Below are 17768 nucleotides of genomic sequence, written 5' to 3' on the forward strand. Positions count from 1 at the left end.
TTTGTGTATCTGTGTGTGTTACACTACCTGGGCATATCTGTTTGTGTGTGTGTGTGAGAGAGAGAGAGTGAGTACAGTATGCAGGGCCGTAGCCAGGGGGGGGAGAAGTGTGGACTATTCCAAGGGCCCTTGACTGACAGGGGCCCCAAATGGCCAAAATGTTCCGCCGCCGCCCTTCGGACGGCGGCATCCGTGGGCCCGATGTGATATCCTTTCATGGGGCCCGAAATCCCTGGCTACGGCCCTGACAGTATGTAATGTGTATGTTTAAGTATGTGCCTGTGTGTGTGTGTGTGTGTGTGTGTTAGGGATGTTCATCAATTATCGAAAATCGATAATCGATCGTTAAGGATTGGAATCGATCCTGTGGCATTTGGATCGATTTTTTAATTATTAAAAAAAAAAAAAAAAAAAATTTTTTTTTTTTTTTTGGACTAGGTTTGGGTGGAAATCGTTCCTCCTCGCCCCACTCCATTGCACAGCCGACTAACGTGAGGTGGAGCTTCATATAGTCTCTAGTTTTCTGGCTGGGCACGGGCCTTTGTGCCAACAAAACTGTTTTAAACATGAGAAATTCACACCGGCATGCGCCGGGGACAGCAGTGTTGGAGAGGAGACACATTGAAATAAAGAGTTCATTGAGGAGAACACGTTGTCTTTCGTATTTTCTGCCATAGGCATTCATTTTGTTAAAAAAAAAAAAAAAAAAAAAAAAAAAAAATGAAAATATTGAAAATTTTCTAAGTATTAATAAAATCGATAATCGATAATTGATCGTTAATTCTCACCGATTATCGATTTTAGAAAATTTTCAAAATGAACATCCCTAGTGTGTGTGTGTGTGTGTGTGTGTGTGTGTGTGGGGCGTATTTGTGCATGCATGAGTGCATATTTTCCACAAGCTTCACTTTCCCTCTGACCCGCGGGACCTGCGATAGCATTGTTAGCAGTAATTAGCTTCTTGCTAACTCGCCTCCACTGAGGAGTGTGTGGGCTCATACATCAGCGCTAGCATAGCATGACATACCGGCTAACTGAGAAGGTCAGGGAGCCACAGCGTGACCACGGCCCCCGATCGAGTGACTGCCCCTGAATTATAGATGGGGACAGTCTTTCAGCCGCATTCAATTCATTAGCTCACCCACAACCCATGACAAAGGACAAGAGCAGAGGCACCCCTGATGTAAAAGGCGTTGGCCAACTTTCCACCGACTTGGCAGCCTGTTCTTTAGAACAAAGACATACCTGGAGGACTTGAGAGCTTTGGAATTGTGGCAGAGTCATATATCCAGTGTTGTAGTCCAGTCACTATATCCCGAGTCCATGTCGAGTCTCAAGTCCCCAGTGTTCAAGCTAGTCCGAGTCTGAATCACATAAAGAACAGTCCGAGTCCAGTGTTGTGCAAGTTCACACTTCACAAGAGCTCGCTCAAAGTTCAGCTCACACAGATTAAAATGAACTATAGTTGACGTTCATAGTTCACAATTTTGAATTAAGTTCCCAGTCCCAAAAAATGAGCAGTTCATGTTCACGTTAATTTTTTTTATATATATATATTTTTAATAATTAATATAAGGTCACAGCTGGTTTAGGTTAATTGGCTCTCCTCTCTCCCGGAGCTGTGGAGTTTGGTTCCGAAACCTCAGACAGACATTGGCATCAACATTTAGTGCGTCAAGTCAGTCAGCCAGAATGTAAAAGTACAGTAGGTCTTCTGCTTTAGGGCTTTCAAAATAAAACTCTTATTCAAGATTTTTTTTTTATTGTAACAGTATTAATTTTGGGTATTGCTTTACAGCCACAGTTTCACTCCATATGTAATCTTAACATCACAACAGGTATTTTGATACAAGGTTTGCTGTTTCGTTCGTTGAAATACCTTTTTTCTCCAAAGGTGAGAAATTGAATAGCTTTATTCTGAAAGTCATTGTGGTATTTCCGTTGCTAGTCTGGGTAACTGTTGCTGTCTTGACACAGATGAAAGAAGGTAGAGCCTGCACACTTGCTCACAATGCCAAAAGTGTAGTTTTGACACAGCCCAAGAACACGCTCAAGTCCACACCACTGTGGACAGAAGCAGCACGTGAAAAGACAGCAAAACAATTGTTTCTTCTTCTGTAAGTTATCATGCGTATGTAAACACAATGGGCAATTATCGAGGTCAGAAAAGACAAACAGCGCCGTTAACTCTTGCAAGTGTTACCAATGCTCACTGTACGTTCATTAGTTGCAAAAGGCTGCGCTCAGCTCACCCGTTCACCAAAATATGAGCTTGTTCAATGAACGGCGCTCTTTTAGCGCGTTGCCGCGTTCATGCACAACACTGCTGCACATGAATCCACATGTAGGTGGAACACACGTACCTGCCTTTGCACGAAATTAATAATGTAACGGTATTATAGCTATCAATATCTTATGCCAAATTATTAGGACCTATAACAAAAAAATGAGAGAGAAAGACAAAAATAAAAATAAAAACGGTCTTTATCAATCAACTTAGAAATCAGGGAGGTCACGTCTACCAGACAATTATATCACTTTTAAACAGTTACATTTCTGTATAAATCATTGCAATATGCTGCCGTGTAGTGGGGATGCTGCCGGCGCTGGGGTGCAAAACTCGGCATAACACCTGGCGGACGGCGCAAGGCGGACTGCTATCTTCCCTGCCTTAAGGCACGCGCAAACAGGTGCGCAAGCGCTATTAGGTGATAGCGCCTGTCGGAAGATAGGGCCCAGTGTGTCCAAACTCCTTCTGGTCTGTTTGTTGATCAGTTTATAAGACAGATAAGATAAGATGGCACTGTATTAATCCCCTTGGGGAAATTCAAGAAGAACATCAGTCAACTCAACATTCTCATTGTGTTTTCCTGTGTCTTCATTAAAACAACAACAGGGGACGTTCTGATCCAGATATCAGAAACACAGAGGAGACTGACTGCAGAGATGGAGGGCGTGGTCAGTATGTTTCTTCAATACAAACTCATTTTATAAGAGTATAACAAAGGGTTCCTCCACTCTTTGCAATCCTGACAAGATCTTATCATTTGAATATTTGATTTTCCATGCCTGGGAAATAGATATCCAAATAGTTTCTCAAATGTCATGGGAATCTGGGCCCGGTTGCACAAAGCACCTTAAGTTTGCTCCTTAAGTATGACACTTAAGGTTTGATTTCTCCTCAGCTGAGGAATATACTTAAGGGTGTTGCACAGACATCCTTAAAAGGTTTCCTTTGTTAAGGAAAACGCTGAGGCATTTACTGCACTGGAAGAGATTTTACGGCAGTAAAATTCTACTGTTTCCATGGAGACCGTCACGTGCGCTTTCTCCGCAGGGTCTGCGCGCCTCCCTCTACTTGTTGTGATATCATCTAACAGAACCTATCGTCTCACAAAGTTGGCCGAGGCCTAGAAATGGCAGAAGAAAAGAAGACAAGAAAACCAAACTGGTCAGAGGAGGAAAAGATTCTATTACTGGGGGAATAGTACAAGAGAAAGCACGTACTAAAAAGTAAATTTGACCCGCTAATAACAGCAAACAGAAAACAACGAATGTGGGAGGAAATTGCAATGAAAATTGATTCAAGAAGTTTGGTGAAGAGGTCCATCCAAGAGGTAAAAAAAAATATGACAACTTGTCTGTTCTGTCCAAAAAAGAGATCACTAATTACAGGAGAGGGTCGAACAAAACTGGTAAGGATAACGTCAACTTGAATAACGTAGGCTAAACGTTTAATGGTGACACTTGGTATGATAGGCGGGAGACAAGTGGCTTCACGTGCAGACAGTTGAAGGCCTTAGAACACTTGGTAAACTGGAACTGGCAACAGATAACGTTATAGATTATAGCTGTGGTTAAGATAGAGCCAGAGGTACATAGTTCCCCCCTTCCCCCCTTACTTTGGTTGCTAAGGTCTTCTGTGCAACAGTTAAGGAGCTATTAAGACCAAGATAAGGAGCAAACCTTAAATACGTGAGTGAACATTTTGAGGAGACCTCGAGGAGAAGACTTAAGGTTGTTTTGTGCAACACTTTATTTGAAGGAAACCTTAACTTTAAGGAAAATCTTACCTTAAGGTGCTTTGTGCAACAGGCCCTTTTGTTCTTTTGTTTTCCTTGTGTTTAATCATGCTTGGACCATGGCAGATCCCGTCATCTTTGAAAGAATAATAACAACCCAAATAATAACAAAGTTCCCAAGTGATGGTTTTGATCTCGCTAAAACTGTCTGAATATGTGGTTTTATCTAACACAGTGAACATTCGGCACAGAAATGGTGCATTTGAAGATACAGTAGAAACTGATACATTCAAGAAGTAAAACCGAATCACCTTTGTCAAATATAAATTGGTGGAAAAAGTTGAAATTCACATTATGCTTTTGGGAAACGAATCCCCTGCTTGTATTCCACTGTACTGTTTTAAAATTCATGGTGCCACTCGAACCCTCGTGCTTGACTGCATTGGCTTTCAGCGACTTGAGTGAACAAAACATGGCCGCTGATTAAAACCTTGGCTTGACTGCACAGCACACATTTGCATATTGATATAGCCAAACACAGTGACCGCCCTGGTCATTTGCATATTGATATAGCCAAACACAGTGATCGCCCTGATCATTTGCATATTGATATAGCCACACACAGTGACCGCCCTGATCATTTCAGAATCAGAATCAGAATCAGAAAGACTTTAATGATCCCCGGGGGGAAATTGGGACAAGTTACAGTTGCTCGTTCACATAACACAGATAGCATAAAATAAAATACACAGTAGTAATGCGATAGTAAAATAAGCAGAATAAGAAGAAAGAACACAACATAGCATGGAATAAACAGTATAAACAGTAAACAGTATTAAATGCGATAGGAGCAAAATAGTGGAGTACGTCTAATGCCTACCCCACACTACAGGATTTTCAAATCCTTGAAGATTATAAAAATCTTGAGAGCCCACACACTACAGGACAGAGAGAGCCGATTTTTTAACATTTCAATCTTGGGACACACACACAATCGCGTCTGTTCAAACGCAACCCCACACACTAGAAGATTATGCCGAAGATTCACCTTGGAAGCAGGGCTCGACGTTAACTTTTAAAATGCCTATTCAGTGTGCGCACCGGGTGTAGTAGTAGTAATAATGATAATAATAATAATAATAATACATTTGTGTCATTTCGTTTTCTAAACAAATCTTATTTTTTGTTTTTATAATGCATTTGCACTGAAAGGATTTGTTTAACTAATATTTGCGCGGACAGCCGCGTCCATTCGGGGTGTAGGCCTACTGTGCACGGCCAGGCAAAAACCTTCTGCACAGGTGCCTTGTGGAGGGGCGCGTCTGCTGATTTGACTCACTTTTCCGTGCAGACATTCGCCGATGCGGGAACCATATGAGACCTAAGCGCTTGTTGTAGGCTACATGCTTTGCAGTATAGCATTAGTTTTCCGTCCCGTTCAAAGACGCACGGGTATTTCACCTCGATGACAATTTCCTCGTTCTTTGTTTCTGTGCGGGGCTGCGGGCGGACGCGGACCAGATTATTTTGCGAAAAACTGTAATGGAAACGCAGCTACTACTGGCTCTCTGCTCAAGATGCAATCGCCTGTCGGGTTGTAAATATCTAACATGTTAGATATGCCCGATTCACGATCGGGAAGAGGCAGTCTTCCCGATTGTGAATCTTTGAACCCCACACACTACAGGATCTTTTGGGAAGATTATCTGCCCGACGCGCGTCAAATCGGGAGCACCCCCGAGAAAATCGGGAGGGGGGAATCTTGGCCATAATCTTGCAAATTATCCTGTAGTGTGGGGTAGGCATAAGTAAGCAAATACGTAGAGTAAGTATACCTTACGTGCCAATTGTCTTCATTGCACACTGAACTTATATTATTCGGCTTGCCCCATACGTTACACGTGGCTCAGCCAGGCACTTTTTCCAGTTAGCCTATCTTTATTGCACACTGAACTTATATTATTCGGCTTGCCCTATACGTTACACGTGGCTCAGCCAGGCACTTTTCCAGTTAGCCTATCGGCTGGCTCAGTCTCAGGGAGACTGAGCGTCGATTTGCATATTGATATAGCCACACACAGTGACCACCCTGGTCATTTCAACGAGACACTGTTTGTCTTCCTGCTACAGTTTCGATGGTTCCAGATAGAGGTGTTGCAAGCCATGGAGAAGAACGTCAAGCTGGATAAGGAGTACATTGATGTGAGTCTGCCGTGGGGAGAAAGAGTGTGTGTGTGTGTGTGTGTGTGTGTGTGTGTGTGTGTGTGTGTGTGTGTGACTTTTTTGGCCAGTTCTTATACTTCTCCAACAGGACATTTTAGGGTTAGGGGGTTGATTTATGGTTAAGGTTACGCCATAGATATTCTATTACTATAGATGATTCACCACAGGCTCCGCCAATTCTAACAAATTGTAGCAGCCGATTCTAACAAATTGTAGCAGCAAGTCTCCTAAATGGTCACATGGTCACCTCTCCCCTGAAGTGTTGTGAGAGGACTGTGCCTGGTGATGCAGTGTTAGTGCTGACCTAACTTGAAATAGAGATCGTGAGTTCCCAAACTCCACACAAACCACACATATAAACACAAAGCTGCCCGTTGTTAGCTCAATACGGTTGAAACTACGATATTCCATTAAAAAAGTATTTTTTCTAGCCACAGATTTAGCTGCTACATCAACGAACCTCACATGTAGCTTTGGCTAATCGTTCCCTGGCCGCTAACACGAGTTCCTGTTGCCAAATCTCGCGAGAGTGTGTTGCTGAGATAGAGACAGGTCTTGAACAAGTTAAAATTTCTCCTGATCTGTCTGTCTGAAAAATGCCATTTTAGTGTCAGAATATTCTGAAGATATGTGGCTTCGGAGAATGGGCAGAATATTTACTTTAATGAATATGGCGGTGAAGGGATCTGTCATAATCTGAGATCACGTTGACTTTTCCCATTGACTCCAATAGACTCAGACCTGCCGAAAATATCTTAGTGGGCATGTCCGTGGAAAGCCATGAGCAAAACCCGCGTGCCAAAACAGGAAGTGAGTTGAAGTTGGTTTGTCTTGCTTGAAATCCCATCGTCTTTGGTTAGGCAGGTATTGTGTCATTGGAATTGGTCAGTGCATCCTTAGCTTTTAGATTATCTTTGTTCATTTGACCAGGAATTGAAATTGATAGAAAAACAGAATGATCCTTAATAGATAGACAAGTAGTGTATCAATCTAAGCCCATTTGTACTGTAAGCTGGGTTCGTGCTTTCTGTGTGGCTAGACATGTGGGAGGGGCTTTCTGTGTGGCTAGACATGTGGGAGGGGCTTTCTGTGTGACTAGACATGTGGGAGGGGCTTTCTGTGTGGCTAGACATGTGGGAGGTGCTTTCTGTGTGACTAGACATGTGGGAGGGGCTTTCTGTGAGACTAGACATGTGGGAGGGGCTTTCTGTGTGGCTAGACATGTGGGAGGTGCTTTCTGTGTGACTAGACATGTGGGAGGGGCTTTCTGTGTGACTAGACATGTGGGAGGGGCTTTCTGTGTGGCTAGACATGTGGGAGGGGCTTTCTGTGTGGCTAGACATGTGGGAGGGGCTTTCTGTGTGACTAGACATGTGGGAGGGGCTTTCTGTGTGGCTAGACATGTGGGAGGTGCTTTCTGTGTGACTAGACATGTGGGAGGGGCTTTCTGTGAGACTAGACATGTGGGAGGGGCTTTCTGTGTGGCTAGACATGTGGGAGGGGCTTTCTGTGTGACTAGACATGTGGGAGGTGCTTTCTGTGTGGCTAGACATGTGGGAGGTGCTTTCTGTGGTGACTAGACATGTGGGAGGGGCTTTCTGTGTGGCTAGACATGTTGGAGGTGCAGACTGTGTACTGCACCTTGGCTTTGATGCTTGTTGTGATTCTTGATGAGGACTACTGCTTACCTGTCAAGTCAAGTCTATTTGTATAGCACATTTCATACACAGAGGCAATTCAAAGTGTTTCACATAAAATGGTAGACACAAGGAAATAAAATAATGAGAGGATAAAGAGCATAAACAGTGCATTAAGCGACAGGTGCAGCAGTTAAAAATGTCCATAACCTTTATAATAGTTGGACTCGAACCATTATAGGCCACACACATCTCCTAAAAAACAGCTGTCAGCAGTTAAAAGCGACGGTAAACATAAAAGTCTTTAGTCTATTTTTAAAAGTAAGTAAAGTTGGGGCAGATCTGAGGTCTTCAGGCAGTTTGTTCCAGCTAGCAGAAGCATAGTGGGTGAATGCGGCCTTCCCATGATTTGATCCTAGGGACAGTTAGTAAGCTGGACCCTGCTCACCTGAGAGGTCTAGACGGTTCGTAGCGTGTGAGCAATTCAGCTATGTATTTTGGGCCTAGGCCGTTAAGCGATTTGTAGACTAGTAACAGTATTTTAAAATATATGATATGACACACTGGCAAACAGTGTAAGGACCTAAGAACTGGAGTAATATGATCAGCTTTCTTAGTCTTCTTTCTTAGAGTTAGAACTCTAGCAGCAGCATTCTGAATCAGCTGGAGTTGCCTAAGTTCTTTTTTGGAGAGACCAGAGAAAAGGCTACCTGACACCCCCCAATTCCACATCCCCCGACGAGAGAAAAGAATCCCAATGGAACTGGACTGTACTGTAACACAATCACCTCGTTTTGACAGCAGGCCCATTCCATCCAATCCATTCCCGCGTGCAGCACGAGACAGCTTGAAGTCCTCACTGGCAGAACAGACCCAATACTGAGCACTGATTGTCACACAACACCAGCTCCTCTGAGCCAGACGTTGAGTGGAAGCTTTCTGTGAGGTGGGGAGGAGGTCAGCTGTACTGTACTTCCCTTATTAGGAGGATTTCAGTCATTATTTAGTGGGGGTGTTAGAGACAACCCGAGACCAAGTCCAGTCTGACAGTCTGAAACTGGCTGTAAAAAAAAAAGGTTGCTTTGGTCCTTTATGTAGCCCCGCCCACTTGACCCATTGTGTCACGACTTCCTGTTCAAAACGCCGGCTGTCTTACCTGCTCAAACTAGTCTGACTCACCTGGTCAAACCTAGTGTTTGACTCACGTATGAGTCAGACTAGGTTTATGAATCACAGGAAGCGCAAACACAATCACAACTTACAATTGTGTTTACACTTCCTGTCTCTTCTACATAAGGTGATACCCGTCCTTGTGTGACTGGCCATTTAGTCAGGCCTCGCTCACAGAGTTCCTCTCTCTCCTCAGAGGGTTTTCATAGTCCTCTTCACTGATTATAACTCCGCTGAAACTGTGTGCTGCTCCACTCTGCAGCTCTCCATGGTGCTGAAACTGTCTTGAGTCATTTTGGCCACTAACTAGACATTTTTGCCCATTTAGTCGGCCCTAATTACCTAATTCAAAAATACGGCTCCGGTAGGTCACCCGCAGGGGTGCTCTTTACACTTCCTGAAAGATTCAGCGAGATCGCACATAAAATGGCATAGCTGTGGCCGAACACAATTCTGCTCACTCACTCACTCACTCACTCACTCACAGACACACAGACACTTCGCATTGTCATTATAGGATATATACAGTAGTTGGGGTGTGTGAGATCATATAGTTATCGATATATTGTTATAATATAATTCATATTCATCACAAATTCATCGTGAAATCTATCTAATACATTTGCGATTCCGTCTGTGTGTCTGTGTGTGTGTGTGTCTGTCTGTCTGTCCGTCACGTATCTCGAGAACCGTTCGTCGGATCGGCTTCAAACTCGGGGAGTGTGCTTAGGGGGACCTGATGGAGTTCAGTGCCGCACATAGTCACAGCGCCACCTATTGGCAACGCAAAAAAGCAGTTTATTTGGAGAACCGCTCGTCGGATCGACTTCAAACTTGGGGAGTGCACTGCTGGGAACCCGACGGAGTGCAATTCAGACATGCACATATTCATGGCGCACGTACTGGCAACACAAAAAGTGGTTTATCTCGAGAAACAGTTCATCTAACCGACTTCAAACATGGCGGGTTCGCTGCTGGGAATCTGAGAAAGTGCAATGTTGAATTTTGTCCAATTCGACCAATTGGGGGGGGGGGGGGGGTGGCTTCAGTAATGTGGAAGTGGTTTGGTTACAGAAGAGCATGTAGAACAAACCACAGTCGTATTTGAAGCCATATTTGAATATTTAGATAGATAGATATAGATATAGATAGAGAGAGTACTTTATTTATCCCTGGAGGGAAACTCTGGCATTACAGCAGCAGTAACATCAATGACAGCAACAACATAACTTATATCAAAAACACACAAAAGAGGTAGGTGTCGGTGAGAACTTGGAAAAGACTTGTAGGCAATTGTATGTTCTGGAAATTAATGATAAAATATGTTCAGTATTTTGTCATATCATCAAGAATATCGCCCACATAGAGGAACATGCCATTTCCTTCAGCAGCGGCGCGTTAAATCCCCCTGCTGCCTCTTGCAGGGCAGCCGCAAAGTGTATGAGAGGGAGGTGAGGAACCAGGCGGAGGCTCTGGAGAAACAGCTCAGACGAGGAGTCTTCAGAGACTCTCTGGTAGTGATACACACACACTCACACACACTATTATACACATACTGTACATACGCTACACACAAAGACACACACACACACACTCACACACACACACACACTCACACGCACTATTATACACATACTGTACATACACTACACACACACACACACTCACACACACTATTATACACATACTGTACATACACTACACACAAACACACACACACACACACACACACACTCACACGCACTATTATACACATACTGTACATACGCTACACACAAACACACACACACCCTCACACGCACTATTATACACATACTGTACATACGCTACACACAAACACACACACACACACACACACACACACACACGATCCACTGACAATAACCATTGTGTGTGTGTGTGTGTGTGTGTGTGTGTGTGTGTGTGTGTGTGTGTGTGTGTCATCAGGAGAACAGTGAGTACATGGTGTACCTGCGGCAGAGCCAACAGGAGATTCTGAAAGAGGAAGAGAGACGGTATCGCTTCCTGGCAGAGAAACACTGTGGCCTCACCCAATCACTGCTCTTCCTCATAAACAAGGTACACACTAGGGGTTGCACGACTCCATATATATATACACTGTAATGTGTCCAGGCGGGTTGCACCATCTCCATGTGTTGTTCACCTAAATAGACTCCTCCCCTCTGCTCTCCTTTCATTACGACGCCCACCTCCTCCCGCACACACTGCGGCTAAACTCTGCATAGAAACCGTGTGTTTGTATATTGTATATCTCCTCTTCCTTAACCATCGCTCTGCAGCTCCCACATGTCCTCCTCTCATCGCAGGTCAACACCATGGTCACAACACACTGTCAGAGGCTCCTCAGCTGATCCCCGTAGTAAACAATAGAGCCACTCGCAACAATAGAACTAGTACTACTCCGATAGCGAGAAAAGCGAAAAAGAAGGCAAAGCCACATAGTTGTAAGACAGATAATGTAGCTTACTACTTTGATTAACGATACATCTAGACAAAGTCAATAGATATAGAGTGAAAAAGACAAAAGCTCTACAGGCTGCTTGCCTCAAACCATGTGACGACTCATCGATGTCTCCAGAGGGGTGTACCACGAAACAAGATTAGTGGCTTAGCGAGGTAACTTCAGCTTTAACCCTAGGTTTGCCGTACCACGACGCTAGTTAACTTCTTACCGAGATAGATCACCATGCTCTATGGCTAACCTGCTTTGTAGCAGGTTAAGTTCAGAGGATAAGATCAAAACCTGTGAAAGACCCACCTGCTTACCAATCAGCTCTCTGGAAACAGCGAGTCGCCATTCATATGGTCCCCATATGAAAAAAACATTGCATTCAAAAGGGGGAAAAAAGAAAAATGGCTCCTGTTGAATTAATCGAGGACAGCCTTGCACTTGTTGCAGGCTACATTTAAATTAAGCCCTACTTACCACTTTGGAATATGTTTTTATATATACATTTTTGTGCTCTCAAGTAGGCTAGATACGTTGTTTGACCCCGCCGATCGATTGCAGCTGAATGGTGAGTGGAGAAATATCACTAAACCGGCATAAAAAGGTTACATAAACGTCTCTGTTGCGCACGGGGCCGTGTGCACAACGGAGCTGAGGCTGACGTTGGGTTGGACATGGTCATACATGCCAGAATAGCCTACTACTATCTAAGCAATTTAATATGGGATTGCCTGCACACAGATTATTCATATCTAGGCTACTCCTGCATTTTGCAGCTGAAACTGTGTTGCTTTTGGCCTGTATGATGTGATTGAACTTCATATTATTTCCAGCATAGTCCTTGTATGAAATATGGAGATATGCGACTCTGCTGCCAATAGCCTATATGTGACCACAGAATAGGCTATTTTTTATCAATGAAATCTATGCCCGCACGTACCGTGCCGATTCAGTTCAGCAGCTTTATTTTATTTTATTATCATTATTTTTTTATTGATAGCCTATTAGCCTATAGGAATCATTCCATCAGTGCGACCAAACACATCATGGGATCATTATTATTCATTGAGCCTAAATGGTCTAAAAACGCCTATGGATTTTGGAAATAGACATGCAGGTTATATTGAGTTCATTGAGAGGGTGAATTGAGTTGCTGTAGATAGCCTACATGGAGGCAGAAACCGCTCTTCAAAGAAATTACTGATGTGAATAAAAGCGCTAACTTTAGACAGTCATTCGGGAACAGACTAATAATATCCAACGCGGATTTTGATTCTGACATACATAGTAAAGCTTTACGATTTGCACTTTGAATGAATGAGGAAATAGGCGTGTCTGGCGCTGTACAGTAGAAGCTGGAGCAGTCCATATTGCATTGTGATTGGCTAGTTGTTAAAAAGCCCGCCTCTTTTGCGGGCACGAGCTCCTGTGCACGGGCATTTTCATGTGCACACGCTCTCAACTTGATTAGAAAAACCTGGTTCCACTTAACGAGTGGCGAACTACATTCGTGGTATCACTTAACTAGAATCGAGTTTCTTGGCAATTATCTGGTTTAGCCAAACCAGATCAAGGGACAGATCCTGGATCTTCTTATACAACATTCGTGGTACAGCCCTCTGGTAGGCATCGACTTACGTAGTTGATCTGAGCAAACCCCTAGTACACACACACACACACACACACACACACACAGTAACACTTTTACTACTTCCGATGATAAATAATATAACATGATGTTGCTTCTTGTAAAATACATAAAAACAACAACAAGGTCAAATCCTGTTCTCCATGCATCAGCTAAGTTTATGTCAATGATATTTTGGGATGTGAGCTAGCTACAGGTAATTACAGCATTGTGCAATGATAGATCCCAAACAAAGGTTTATGTTGAACCTCTCTCATCTGCTTCCAGACCTGCGGGTCTCTCCAGCAGAATGCAGATGGATGGAAGGAGAAAGTGAACGAGACCAGAGGGGGCAGACCTCGAACGCCCAACCCTTTGGACCAAGAGGTAGAGGTACCGACACTTTCCCTGGCTTAATAAGCTATTTTTGATTAAATGTCCCATTGAAAATAAGTAAATAAGCTAGAGACGCCCGCTTATTTGGGCCATATGGAATGGCCCGCCCCCTTGCTCGTATCACGCCCATTTTGAACTCGGCACACTTTGAACTACACACCTGTAAAGTTTCGTGACTGCATCTTGCACGGTTTTGACGCCGTCGCGTTCTAAAAATCTGTCCACAGACAGACAGACAGACAGACAGACATATAAACTATATATATATATATATAAACAAAGTACTCAAAGTATGGAAGAGTCTGATTGGCTCTGAGAGGCTGTTTACAAATGAGCTAATAAACCCCAGCATCTTGTCTGAGCTGGACTGAGCGACTGTTTGACTGCAGTAACAACATAGACGGGAGTCTTTCTGTCTCTTAACACGTTCACTGCCATTGGCGAGTCAACTCGTCAAGCAGAAACCAACGGTTGACTGCCAATGACGAGTCAACTCGTCCAAAAAATTTTTTTTTTTTTTTTGACGGTGGGACGTTGATCTAACCCTTTTACATCTCCTATATAAATATGGGAGCCACCGAACGTGTACAACCCATTCCACCGACCCACTAAGTGGCGACAGTGCTCTCCAGACTAGAAAAAGCAGAGCCAAAACTGCAGGGTAACGCGCGAGGAAACCATTCTCATACTGTAAAATGGATTGGCGAAAACGCTTTCGCTTTCGCGCATTATCGCGCTGGGAGCTGGCGGTGGGGGATTGCAAATTTGCATAATAGATTATGGGTGCAACACACTTTGAAACACCGGCAGAAAGCCCGCAATCGCACGCAGCTTCATTCCAGCTGAGCTCACAACCGAAACGAACGAGCCCCATGCAGACTCGCCCAAAGAGCAGCCGCCAGCAGCCAGGCAGCACAGACAGGCAGAGCCTCGCTTGTACCGCTGCAGCCACGGAGGGAGGAGAACACACACGGAGGGAGGAGTTTGAAGGAGAGGGGGGTTTCCTGCTGCTATTCAGGAAATTACTGTTCAAAACTATTGTTTAGATGTCTGACGTCTTACGCCAAAAATAAATGGTTAAAGTGACTGTTCTATCGAATTTCACAAAAAGCCATTTATCTCAGCTTAAATTTTCAGACGCTGAAACCATGCTGTATTCTACTGCTAATGCCTACATAACTACTAACTCTACAAACTAACTCTTTTAGACAGAGAAAGCACACATTCTATTAGTTCTTTTGAGATAATTTGTGTTCACAAAATCTTAGCAGAAAAGAATCCTCGGCTCTTGAAAGATGAGCCAGAATCCTCAAAAAAAAAACTTGGCAGAAGCTACCTACAGTATTGAAAAAACGGCTGGCAGTGAATGTGTTAATTCCTTCAATTCTGTTTATTTAACCTGGCATCATGTAGGAAAGGATTGTTCAAACAACATTGTTAGATTTATTTACTATGATGCACAGTGTCGACTAGTGGTTTTGGTAGTTGACTAGTCGACAACCCCTAACACACACACACGCACACGCGCACACACACACACACACACAGACAAACATACACACGCGCACGCACGCACGCGCGTACACACACACACACACATACACAAATACACACAGACAGACTCAAACGTGAAAAGAATACCAGCCGACGCTGGTAATTACAATACGTTGATGTGAAGTAGAACCTGTGAGTGGCCACAGCACGTTATTTACAGTATATTGTGTGTGTGTGTGTGTGTGTGTGTGTGTGTCTGTCTGTCTGTCTGTCTGTCTGTCTGTCTGTCTGTCTGTCTGTCTGTCTGTCCAGCTGCGAGGGTCAGTGAGCTCCCTGCTGCAGACAGTGGCCAGAGATGAGGACATGTCCTGGGCCAGGAGGGAGCAACAGGCGCTGGGCAGAGTGCCATCCAGAGGTGGGGGACTGCACCCCACTGAGGAAACTATCAGTGCAGGGTCTACACTCTACACATACTGACTATTAATGCAAGAATGTATTGTTAACTTTGTAAGGCTAAGGGGATGGGTAAGACTCACTTCTGCAGATGGAAAACAGCGGTAAAGATATAAATAAGGTTTATTGCACATTTTTCAGTGCCTTCCGTACAGTGTTTTTGCTACACAATTTATTCACACAAATTTAATCAAGCATTAGATTGTAGAAGACGCAGGAACTAAGAGACTGTTATCTGTTGATTCGTCTAACAGGAGCCACGTATCGATGTGGTTCAATAAGTGTAAACCTACATTTAGTGATTTGTTATGTCCCAACAGTAGTCCACTACACGATCCAGTTTTGCACCCGGCGCCCGATTAGTGCAGTGTTAAGCCACTTCTAAACATGAAGTCTGGACCATGTCCGACTGGCCAGAGCAGGATATTTTCCGGTTTTACCTTTCTAGACATGAGGGGTCTTTGTTTAGAAACAGCTGGAAATGGTCCGTTTTCTCTGTCGATGGTGAGTAGAGTGGGCGGGGGGAGCGCGGGGGCAACTAGGTTAACTAATGTTAACCTCTGGATGATTTTACAGGTGGCATTCAAGTCATATCTGACTAGTTTAAAATGTATTTATCCCCACAAAAGTTAGGCTATATGTCTCGATATAGGCTGATGCAACGCTATCACCCCCTTGCATTTCACATAAGGCCTACAAGACACACAGGTCAGGAGGAAAATAAACCATTCAAACCGCTTGCAGCAGTTGAGGAAAACTTGAGTTTGCTCGTTTAATTCATTGCGCAATTAGCGATTGCGCGAACGATTAATTAATAGGCTACGTGAACGTTAGCGGGTACTTATCACGCAATAGCCTAATGCAGTAAGTAGTAGGCTATCATCTCCTTGTTGCATTTTCAGATGGGGAGGGAAAGAAACGATTCAACTTTTACTTGTTTACTCACCTAATTTGGCTCTCTTCCAAATAATCCAGCCATGTAACTAGGTCCATTCATGAAATCATTAAATAGCACGGGGACATTAATGGTTTGTAAAGTGCCATATAACCACCCGCCCACTCAGACATACTTGATCTGGAACATGAGCTGCCAGTGTTAAACAACAGCCGCTTTGCCAACAATGCGGATCCTGTACTAGGGGCTCAGATGGTCATGATCTGCACTCGCGCGGGAGTGCGCATAAGGCGGATAATTGTTTCTAAACATGCAGGCTGACCGGCTAGCAGCTGGTAAAAATCCGGATTTCACTGCATGTTTAGAAGGGGCATTAGATTCCCTAACTACCGACACGAGGGTGGCAGGTTCGTGCCCCGAGTTACCTCCGGTTTGGGCGGGCATCCATACAGGGACAATAGGCAGTGTCTGTAGGTAGGAAGCCGGATTAAGGCGTCCTTGTGTCCTTGTTATAGAATGGAATTTGTATCAACTACACCATTCTTCATCCGCATTAGTGGCGCATTCCTTTATCGCAAAATAACTGGGATGTTGAGGCTAAATGACGTCACATTCGTTTTGTTAGCGTTCCATTTGCAGAAAACTTGAGCTGGGAAGTTCACTGTTCATTGGTCAGATTCAGTCGCTAGCCAGGCTAGCCATTGTTAGCAATAACAGTTGATAACATGGCATTTTGCGCATACAAACACTGCAGCCTCATGTCCACACAGATAGATGTTATGCAGTGCTGTGTGTACAGCTGATTTAATGAGACACAAACAAAACAGAAGTGCTAAACAACATTACTACGATTATAAGTACTACTGTTGCGCGGTGCAGCCATCTTGGATTTTTTAGGTCGGGGGCTGCTGAGGCTCCTACGAGTTTGGAATGGGAAATACCAGCTCTGGTGACGTCACCGTCCCAGCTCATGACCTTTGAAGTCGTAAGATTACCAGTTCCCAGTTATAAAGGAATGCACGATAACCTGATAGCATCTCAAGCCAAAAGAGACCGGTGACCAAGTGACATCAAAATAATTAAGCCAGGAGTCAGGAAAGTTGTCTCAAGCCATCTTCGTAACGATGGCGTGTGTTCCTGTATCTCTTTGGCAGCAAGGTCAGCCACGTGTGATATGCTGTGGGGCAGAGGGTGAAATCTGTGTTTTGCACAGTGCCAAATTGGAAATTAACATAATACTGTTCTTGCATTTATACAGTACTTGCATTAATACCAGAGTAAATTATTTATGATCGTATTTCTGCCTGAGGGTATGCATTAATTTATAAGTGTCCTAAATACTCCCTTCTCTCCTCTCTCTGCACCTGTCCTTGAATCTCTC

General features: G+C 43.9%; 1 protein-coding gene across 1 annotated transcript in view; it reads left to right on the forward strand.

Annotated features, from left to right (window-relative positions):
- baiap2l2b (BAR/IMD domain containing adaptor protein 2 like 2b) overlaps positions 1-17768 on the forward strand; it is a gene marked incomplete at both ends in the record, with an annotated part of 31347 nt that overhangs the window by 5763 nt on the left and 7816 nt on the right. The window contains 6 exons of the mRNA XM_083635952.1: positions 2897-2958; positions 6153-6224; positions 10477-10566; positions 11000-11131; positions 13438-13542; positions 15352-15454. Of these exons, the coding sequence (XP_083492078.1) occupies positions 2897-2958; positions 6153-6224; positions 10477-10566; positions 11000-11131; positions 13438-13542; positions 15352-15454 (564 nt within the window). The remainder of the gene's footprint in view (positions 1-2896; positions 2959-6152; positions 6225-10476; positions 10567-10999; positions 11132-13437; positions 13543-15351; positions 15455-17768) is intronic.

This window comes from Poromitra crassiceps (assembly GCF_964638095.1).
Source record: "Poromitra crassiceps genome assembly, chromosome: 4".
In the NCBI taxonomy this organism is placed as follows: Eukaryota; Metazoa; Chordata; class Actinopteri; order Beryciformes; family Melamphaidae; genus Poromitra; species Poromitra crassiceps.